General features: G+C 42.4%; 2 protein-coding genes across 2 annotated transcripts in view; both read right to left on the minus strand.

Annotated features, from left to right (window-relative positions):
• The window catches only part of Pmar_PMAR000561 (hypothetical protein), a gene marked incomplete at its 3' end in the record, with an annotated part of 14,287 nt that extends 8,835 nt beyond the window's left edge, over positions 1-5,452 (minus strand). The window contains exons 1-18 of the mRNA XM_002771462.1: positions 5,102-5,452; positions 4,967-5,057; positions 4,645-4,752; positions 4,467-4,598; positions 4,049-4,136; positions 3,946-4,002; positions 3,787-3,901; positions 3,645-3,743; positions 3,346-3,413; positions 2,957-3,050; positions 2,419-2,520; positions 2,230-2,354; positions 2,095-2,177; positions 1,555-1,642; positions 1,447-1,513; positions 367-452; positions 197-316; positions 41-145 (exon numbers count right to left, since the gene is read on the minus strand). Of these exons, the coding sequence (XP_002771508.1) occupies positions 41-145; positions 197-316; positions 367-452; positions 1,447-1,513; positions 1,555-1,642; positions 2,095-2,177; positions 2,230-2,354; positions 2,419-2,520; positions 2,957-3,050; positions 3,346-3,413; positions 3,645-3,743; positions 3,787-3,901; positions 3,946-4,002; positions 4,049-4,136; positions 4,467-4,598; positions 4,645-4,752; positions 4,967-5,057; positions 5,102-5,450 (1,977 nt within the window). The 5' untranslated portion in view covers positions 5,451-5,452. The remainder of the gene's footprint in view (positions 1-40; positions 146-196; positions 317-366; positions 453-1,446; positions 1,514-1,554; positions 1,643-2,094; positions 2,178-2,229; positions 2,355-2,418; positions 2,521-2,956; positions 3,051-3,345; positions 3,414-3,644; positions 3,744-3,786; positions 3,902-3,945; positions 4,003-4,048; positions 4,137-4,466; positions 4,599-4,644; positions 4,753-4,966; positions 5,058-5,101) is intronic.
• Positions 5,453-7,222: 1,770 nt separating this feature from the next.
• On the minus strand, positions 7,223-9,142 carry Pmar_PMAR000562 (hypothetical protein; the record flags this gene model as incomplete). The annotated part of the gene is made up of 8 exons (XM_002771463.1): positions 7,223-7,288; positions 7,337-7,473; positions 7,995-8,057; positions 8,103-8,135; positions 8,703-8,745; positions 8,795-8,829; positions 8,874-9,009; positions 9,065-9,142. 8 exons carry the CDS (start codon positions 9,140-9,142, stop codon positions 7,223-7,225), a joined length of 591 nt encoding a protein of 196 aa, XP_002771509.1.
• Positions 9,143-10,234: the final 1,092 nt, after the last annotated feature.

Consider the following 10,234-nt stretch of genomic DNA (forward strand, 5'->3'; position numbering starts at 1 on the left):
TAAATTGAATCTTACCATGGAGAACCTAAGATACTCTTACGCTGCGACGGACATCGAGATTGTTCGTAAGCAAGTCAGCACATCTCGTCAAAGACCCCATCATCTCATCGGTCAACGAGTTGTGTTCTTTAGGGCGGTTCAATATCTACCAACATTCTCCCTACTCCCCCCGGGCAAAGCGCGCGCGCCCAGTTACAATCTCAGCAACATGTTTTGATCTATGAATAACAAAATCAAAGCCCTGGCCTGAGAACCCCATGCAGTCAGCAGAGTAGTGTTGCAGCTCAGGCAGGTTGCTAGGTCGGACCGCATCCAACTGATCACACAATGCCTGTTATGATCACCACAAGTGCCTCCCCTTCTTACTGCTGTTGAGGGCATCAATATCGGCATCTGTAGGAGCATCTGCCCGTAGGTCTTTCCCAAATTGTCCCCATGAAGCGAAGCCATGCCTAAACCGATGTTTCTCAAAATCAACTATCATCTATGTTTAAAGTCGCCGATATGTTAATATCAGTAGGAGCCCGAATTCTAGGTAACGGTCCCAGGTTCGATCCCCAGCACGGACTGTTTTCGAGTATTTTCCATTCTCACCCAGTTTCGCCCAATACACGGCCTAGGCTGGTGGAGTCCATAGCAATTTTATATTATTTATATATGAATCACTGCTTTGATACTGCTGTGCTAGCTCCTTCACAAGCCCTTTATAGCGTTATTAAGGTAACCCTAACACTGCCAAGGCGAGCAGGGTGAACACATCTTCCCGAGCCCGTGTCACTATAAGTAATTCACTGCGAAGATGTGTATATAGCAAACTGAATGGCATATTCATTTTCGTTGGGGGCATAAAACCATGGACCATTCTGGGATTCCCAGAATGAGGGTTTTTCCTGTTCCATCTGTATTGAATAACATACTGGAGTTTCACAATCCGTCTTACGTGAAGTTGCGTAATACTCAGTGAAAACGCGATATTCGCGGTGTTTTGCAGTAGTCGTGAAATATACTTTCACTGGTGTTTTTCATATCACTAGGGTGGTGAAAGTTTCACCGTGAAACTCCCGTGTATAATATACTATGTACTGATACCATATATTGTGTGAAAGTCTGTGATGCGTATTTCGTGTATTGCTTGTTGTCGATTCTCAGCGTATCATAGCGGGGCTGAGCTGTAGGTGTTTGCATACCAGTGATGATAATGAGTTAAATCTCTCTGATATTTTGGTTGACGTTGGGTCCTGGCATATATTGTTTAACTATATTGTATAACTATATTGTATAACTATATTGTATAACTATATTGTATAACTATATTGTATAACTATATTGTATAACTATATTGTATAACTATATTGTATAACTATATTGTATAACTATGTTGTATAACTATATTGTATAACTATATTGTATAACTATATTGTACACTATGCTACACCCCAAACTCACCTCCTCCACCCAGAATGTCAGTAAGCAGATAATTGAGTGCTCCAAGGCCAGGAACATCATATCGGACCTGCAACCCCATGCATGAAGACAACGACACCATTACCCTACACAAGAGGTACTAGGCAGACCCCAACGGTTCTTAAAGTAATGTCGGACACTATCAGCTGTCACTTGATGCTTGATATAAGGCAAGTACCTGGTACAGGTGAACTAGTCCATCGGGAAAGGGCTTAAACAACTCCGGACAACTACTATAACAACACTGAATAATTTTGCGCGTATGATGTTTATTACTGATGACATTTCACTAGCAGTCAAGAAATACTAACGATATGATAATGACTTCGGCTAAGTCTTCATCTCACTGAGCCTCCTGGGCGTTGGAAGTTGAATAATACAAAACAAAACGTATTGCTCACAACCAACGATCGCATAAATCTCATTCAAGTGCCCAAGGTAGGATATACATATAGCTAGAGTATGCATGCTTATCAAATAGTCAATTCGATGTTGCTGATATAAATCTATATTGGCTATTACTCGCCTGGTCGAAGCGGTACTGCGCGAGAACAAGATATAAATATGGTCGCATTGTCTTTCCGTGAACAACGTATAGGGTACATCCCCTAAAACGGCAAGTCCCCCCACCTCTCATTCCGAGCAAATAGGCCAATATTAACGTTGTTGCCCTTGTCCCCAGACCGAGCGTAACACACGCGCAGTAGAGGAACCTGACACGTCGAAATATCCAAGGTTCCTCACGACAAGATACAAAGTAGGTACCGTTTCACATGGGGAAAAATCATGAGGGTCTACAGCTTGTACGGCAAGCACTCGCTGAGTGGGATGAGGCCAATGGATGTTAACAGGGCCCACCGATGGCTCTAGTTGCCTCTCTGGTCCTCGCCCTGACAAGAAGAAGGATGGAGAGTCTACAGAAGGGGGTAATAACCGTGGTGCTGCTGCTACTACCAATTTGAATCTTGGCTCGGATCTTGCTCTTGGCGACTAGCATAGGGACCATACGGATGATGGCGTGAGGTCGAGCTCGACCACTACTGAATCCGATAGTACCTCAACCAATCAACGTTATGGAAGCATTAATAGCCTAATGGTAAAACGCGCTACTATATACCGCGAGGTCCCAGGTTCGAACCCCACACCCATATCCACACTATTAATATTCGTTTATATAATATATAATTATAGGTATATTATCTCATGTAATGAGCATGTACCGCAACAACAGGCACTATGCCCGAAACTTTTTTTGACGGAAAAATATCCAATCCGGGGATCGAACCGGGGACTTATGTCAAATACATCGATTGAATCAACAAACGCGGTTCGCCCCTTCGTTGCGGAGATCTGCTCCTAACCGCAATGATAAAACTAGCACTATGAGAATATAAAGAAAATAATTATTACATACAATTACGGTATGTCTTAAAAATATTTAATCATATATAAACCCCAGTTCGAAACCTCTCCCCCACCCATGATTTCATACCCGGAGCCATTGACGTGGCCGCACTGCTCAATTCATTCGACAACAACTGCAGCACCTTCTTATCCTCATGCTTGGCCGCTAGCCTTACCATCGCCTACAGATGTGGGAAAATATAATCGCTTTCCTCTAGAAGTTCCTCTTCTAATGATCAAAGCTCACATATAAATTCAAGTAGAAACGCATTTGGGAAACTCTCCAAATTTACTCAGAGTATTGTCATCACCAGCACATGTAGTTAACCACGTGCACATTCTTCGTGCAAAATCGGGTAGAAACCAATAGGAAATTTCCTCAAAATTCCATATTGTCATCACCAATACATGTAGTTGACCATGTGCATAATATTTTCCCCCACACTACTACCACACCTTCCTCAACTCACTACCCACCTCAAAGTCGCTGCTTATGGTCTCGATTCTCGACTCTTCCAATGTGATCCCGAAATGCTTCTCGACTCCTACAACATCCCAAGCCAATTTAGGAATATATCTTTGCTTTTCTCAACTGCGCTCGTAAGTTTCCTAACTATACTATAAAATTTGATATAATACATACTAGGCTTGTAACGCGGCAACCGTCCACACACGATGTTGGGCGGGAATGTACAAAAACCAACAATAAATTCCCAGAATTTTCTCAGAATTTCCAGCACATGTAGTTCACCATGCGCATATACTCCCTTGCCTACGCTTTATGATCGCCTCCGCAGTCTTCCGAGCCTTCACTTCAGCGTCCTTTCCTCTTACTACTAGACTAGTGACCACCTTATAGCCGTCCATATAAGTTCCTTACAGAACTCACTGCGACAGCACACAGGAGAGCAAACATACCGCAAACCTTGTAAGTTTCCGTCGGGCACTTTCCCCTAGCATTGGCGACTCTCACAGCGTTGTCTCCAACCTGGTCCACTTTCACTTGAGTAAAATCACAAACGACATCAGGAACCTAGTCTCAAACCATTTTCGCCGTTTTCACTCGTTAAAGTTTACAATGTAGTTTCCCGGATCTGCAATTTCATACAGTATTTGTTCCTTAACCCCAGCTACCTACAGCTAGGCCTGGCCATTAACACCAATCAACGATGAGCCCTACCAGAACGCGGCCACCTGTTCCTGGAGGCTTCGACACGAGGAACTCCCCACTGGCCAATACCTCGGCGATAGGATATCCAATATTCGACCTACACGGTGATAGGGATCTTTATAAAGTGTTGAAATATATGTTTGCTCTCCTCAGCTGAATTCGTGAGGAGTTTCTTAATTATACTGGAGTTTCACGACCCTTTTTACGTGAAGTGGCGTAATACTCGGTGAAAACCCCGATATTCGCGGTGATATGCAGTAGTCGTAAAATATATTTTTCACTAGTGTTTTTCATATCACTAGGGTGGTGAAACTCCATTATACAATATTCAAGCAAGTAGTGTACAAAAATCAACGAGAATTTCCCGAAAATTCTTCAGAATTTCCATTTTACCATTTGACCATGTGCATATTCCCCCATCCCATACCATCCCTCAGCCACTTCAGCCTCTAAGCAGTCCGTCATCAGTCCTCCCGTAGCCTGCGCTCCACACTCTAGCACATGCCCAGCTAGCGTGCCCGAAGCCATCAAGTCGAGATCCTCCATAGACCAACCGAATCTATAACCATCACTTTATGTGGTGAAAATAATAGATAAAAATTCACTCGTAAATGAGCGGAGCGAGAACAAGTGCTGAGTCAACTACACGACCAGTGATGACCATATCAGCTCCACCAGCAAGGCACTCCACGATGGGGGCTGCTCCCAGATATCTAAGATCAGTTTTGTAGGGGGGAAATATGCATATGCTCAAATACGTGTGGTGATGACAACAGGAAAACTGTGAGAAAATTTCGGGAAATTCTTGTTTCTTTTTGTACACTTCTACTATGAATCCTCATATTATTAGAAAACTCCTGAGCTCGGCTGAGGAAAACAAATATATATTTCAACACCATATAAAATCCAGATCCACAACTACCATACATGTTTGCTGTTGTCAGGCTCTTCTGGTGAGGCACGTGGTCCACCAAATCCCCAATTTCCTTTAATACATCATCACCGTACACAACACCAACTACAAGCACAAGAATGCGCCAAAATTTTATGCAACTTTACCACCTTTAATTTCTCCCCATCCTCGCTCTTCATACACCTTCTCAATAGCCGCCTTACACGCCTTAGGATTGAGTCCACCCGCATTCGTGATGAACTTAACCCCTCTATTTTTCGCCTCCCCACCGACCATCTTAACCACTTCTATGAAGTCCGTAGCATATCCTAGTTTACCACCAGAACGCTGCTTAGCACCATATAGTAATGACATCGTGAGTTCAGCCAAATAGTCTCCGATGAGGTATTCGATACGGCCTCTCTGCACGAGCTGAGGGGCAGCAATAAGACTGTCTCCCCAGAAACCACAAAAGCCTCCAATTCTAACACTATCACGACTAGCCACAGGGGCTGGCATCGATAGAAGACTACACAAACAAACCTTCACTTAGTTAATACTCCTCAACACAACACTTCAACGCTAGCAAAAGGAATGTGCTTCATACTACCAGGCGACGGTCAGGGGAAAAATTGAAGCTGTAGGAGTTGCATAAAATAATAAAACCTATAATTCTTCTCGCCAAACTCAAAACACTATCATCCACGCACAAGCATAACATGATATCAACAGTGACGACTCCGTCACGCGCCACAAAATTATCCTCATCTTCCTGAACGTAGTAGCAACTCGAAATTGTTTCCACCCAACCACAAGCTCTGAAAAATGACTAATCACAACACTTGTGGTGATCTTCCTATTCACGTCTCCTTTTTTCGCGTCATAAAATTTCGCAATCAATTTTTTCCCGAAATTTACCCACATTTTTCGGAAGAAAAATACCATTTTTATATTCTGATTTTGATGACTTTAATTATAATGACATCTTCCTAGAAGCGCATAACATCTCACAAGTCTGCGTTGTCACGGCACTGCCAGGTTCAGTAGCTAGATTCTCTCTATTTGTCTCCAATTGTGTGACCAAGACCATCTTCGTGTGAGCGTATCCTAGTAAGCCTTTTTAGCCTAGTCTCGCTGAGTCATTCTATTCGATATAAGTTGTATTCCTCTTTGATATATCCTCTAAGTTCGTTGCGTTGAAGATTCCCAACAGGCACCAGCACCCGCACATCTCTACCCACCTCCCCTTCTCCCAAGGCCTCTACCGTAAATCGCACAACTCCTCCCTCGCTAGTCTCCGATACCACTCCAGAGATCTCAACAGGGAAGAGCAACAGGAGGTGGAGAATTGCTGAAGTGATGGTATAGAACATTCAAAAGGGGCCTCACTAAAAGCATATACGTAAATTACGCTAATCTATTCAGCTGCGTGATTGCTACTCCCATGCCTCCTTTTGTGCGCTCACTCCAAGAAAAATTGCCTATCTCGATTGTCATACGCAGAGTTAGTGATTTCCATAATCACGATCACGCATAGACTAATATTAAATCTTTACATAGTTTTATAATAGGAGTTTCACCTTAGTGATGTGAAAAACACTAGTAAAAAATGTATTTCACGACTACTGCATATCGCATTTTTCACATGGAGTATTACGCCACTTCACGTGAAACGGGTGAAACTCCAATATTGCTGATACTAGACAATATATTAGAATTTTACCCATTTTATCAAAAACAATAGCAGAAAATATATTTCACGACTACTGCATAGCAGTTTTACGGCAAATATCCTAGTATAGTATTATATCCTATATTAGTAGTATAGTAGTAAATATTTTTTCCACAGCTTCACGCCACTTCACGTAAAAAGTCGGTGAAACTTCATTATTTTTTCTAAGCAAGTCTATTATCACTATATCATATTACTGCCATTTAAGGGGAAATTCCAACGAAAATGGAGAGGAGTATTAGCCTGCAAAATAAATCTGAAAATAAAAATGATCCTAAACCAGCTGATTGAGATCAAACTGCGCAACCCATACATGTTTGAGCGCTCCATAATTTCCGGCCAAGATTCATATCATGTTAGTTAAAACCTTTACACCAACTGACATTTTGTTAGGACTTACCAATCACTCTCATGTAAACCACGACTACCATTAAAAACTAAACACCTTAGAAATGTTCATAACATGACAAGTAGCAGCAGCAGGAGGATCACATGAGAGATATCTTTACCACAAATCATCATCCACCTAAAATACTCAATTTCGTGGCGCGTGACGTTTTCATTCACCACCCACCCCAAAGAAATCATGGACGGCCGAGCGGCGTGAACGCGGGAAGTAATTCTCCTACCATCACAACAGCATCTACCCTCATCGAATTTCCTATTGAACTACATTATAGCCATTCCAGGGGCTCCTCGTGTTCAGGCCAGCACGTATGCTATTGCGAGCGCCTCTGTGGATCATATCGATAGTAGAAGGAATAGCATTAAGTCTATCAGCTTGCTCTCGGAGGCGCTCACTGGTGGAAGCTGAGAATGGAATTCGGGGGAAGTGTGGTATGATATATTTATATTCATTCCTATCAAAATGCCGTCTATTGCCCCGTATTGATAACCGTTGGAGTATCGAATAAGTAGAATATGAAAACATCATAGTACTTGTATACGGCCCTTGTAATTTGTGGATGAGAAATTGAGATTTCGTTGTCTATTCTGCCCGCTTTACTGGAGCTTCACCACCCCAGTGATATGAACAAAAACACTAGTGAAAAATATATTTTACGACTACTGCATATCACCGCGAATATCGAGGTTTTCACCGAGTTTTACGCCACTTCACGTAAAACGAGTCGTGAAACTCCAGTGATCGGTTACCTCTGGCGCTGTGTGGAAAAATATGCATATGGTCAATCCGCGAAATCACGAAATTTCGAGAAAATTTCTGGAAATTTTTCTGCATTTCTCGACACTTCTCACCAAATTTGCATACATAAAATCGCAAACTCAGGTGAAGAAAGCGAACATATATTCCACCACCGAGTTAACCCCACCTGCTCTGTCCCTCGCCCTGGCCATCCCCCTAGCAATACCCATACCCGCATTAGTCGCTACACCTGAGAGCACTAGGATGCACATCCACGATGAGCGATATGTACTACCTCTACCCGCTTCAACAGCATTATCTAGGTAATCTGAAATGACGTAATAGCAAATTCTCGACAATTTCATGCAAAGCTCAATCCTGGGAAGGTTGTGAAAACTCCACTTCGACTCGATAATTTCGTGGCGCGTGACGGAATTTCAAATTGCATCCTCTTGATCATACAGAAGTAGCTCGGGAAAAGGTGTGAAATTTTCTAACACTGAAAATGCCCGCGCTCTGTGTACGCTGAATTTCCCAAATATCGTATATAACAATTCCGAGGAGAGAAATCAGGCACCCAAACTATGATTGATTTTCCACGTATGGCTAGGAACATATTCTCCAATCAGTTTCCCATGCAAATGTCATCATCGCATTAGGAACGTCTTCATTTTCATTTTGTTATCAAACCTCGAGTGACGTTATTTCTCAAAGCTGGATGGGTCGGTGACCGTAGTAGCCCAGAAAATAATTTCAGAAAAAACAACAGTATCATCCAGGAACCTATAATGTTTCTCGGGATGAACTCATTTTGAATTTTCCACGTATGGCTAGTAACACATTCTTCAATCAGTTTCCCATGTAAATGTGATCATCACATTACAAACTTTCTTACCCTCGCCATTGTCTAACGCCGATGACCATGTATCCTTGAAAGCCTGATAATGGTCACATTTGGACCTCAAGATATTCAAAGATACGCCCTACCCTTCCCAGCGATCCCACTGCGTTACGTCCATGCCCTGATTCAGAAAAGTAGTCCTAACTAGAGATTTGCTATCCCTACTTAGAAGAGTACTCTTGAGGGCATCTCCAGAGTCAACGAGCTCATCTCGGAATTTGCCCGAATCTTCACGCAGAACCTTGGTGGCAACTTTCTTACTGTCACTCCAAAGACCTCCGAAGAGATCACCGAAAAAGCCCTGAGAAATCATCACGAATCGCGAGAAATGTGGTATGAAGAATTATATACCCTACCTGATGAGAAATTTCAACGGCTTCGACCCAGTAAGAGTAAAGCAAAATACTCAGAAATCTGTTGACGAGGAATAGCATACTAAGAGGCCTGATAGCAATAACCTGATTTCAATTATGTTCATTTCTTCACGTAGGTGCAGCGACCGTCTGCGCGGAAACGTGCGTTGAGGAAATGCAAGATAGCAAGATTTAGCAAGATGGGCTCTTACTCAGTTGAATTCAGAATCGAGGGAGATCCTCATTTCTAAAGAATAAGCCTCTTTTCTGAAGAAGTTCAGCGCACGCTCTCGCCTGCATTTCGACTTGGCCTTGGATTGCAGCCTGGCCTTGGATAACAGTTCGGGTTTCTGGTTTCCCGTCGGGTTTCGGGTGGGGTTTCGGGTTTCCCTTTCTCCGCTTTCACCTGCAGTTCTTGTTTTTTTTGGAATTTGCAGTTTAGATTCTCACTTGCGTTACTGTCATCACCAGGATATTAACCTTTACTTTCCATTAATATTAAGCGCGCTGATATTCTTTGGTTTTTATGCATCTCGCTTAGATTTGACGCAGTGCCCGAATGAATCGAGGCTCTTGAAATTGAGCAAGTGTGTTTTGGAGTTTTGCTGAAACCCTAGGAATGCCAAAGACGAATACATCTCTTCTTCTTAGTCTCAGGCTTGTCTACGTAAGGTGAGAAACCATCGAGTGAATATCGAATCTATGAAACCAGGGAGTGTGTTCTTTCCTGTGAGGCGAATAAGTTCAATTAGTTTCCGATGTTACTATGTTGTAGTTAAAAAGTTGCGAATTGGAGTAGCTATCAGCTCGGTTGTTATTCATACGGGCGATACTATAGATGTAATTACTTTGGAGTTTCACAACCCGTTTTGCGTGAAGTGGCGTAAAACTCAGTGAAAAACGCGATATTCGCGGTGATATGCAGTAGTCGGGAAATATGTTTTTCACTAGTGTTTTTCATATCACTAGGTGGTGAAACTCCATTAATTAGATGTAGTCAGTATAAGGGTTCTGGCTGGTGATTTTCTCGTTCGGCCTCATATCTCAGTCGCGATTACGAATATTATAGTTTCATTCTAGTATACAATGGCTAATCATCATATCTATGCTCTGTTGAAGCTTCAGCTCAAAACTCTCATTCGTTAACCAAAAACGCAGATTTTTTCAATTTTC

Source organism: Perkinsus marinus, assembly GCF_000006405.1.
Source record: "Perkinsus marinus ATCC 50983 genomic scaffold scf_1104296962770, whole genome shotgun sequence".
Lineage (NCBI taxonomy): Eukaryota > Perkinsozoa > Perkinsida > Perkinsidae > Perkinsus > Perkinsus marinus.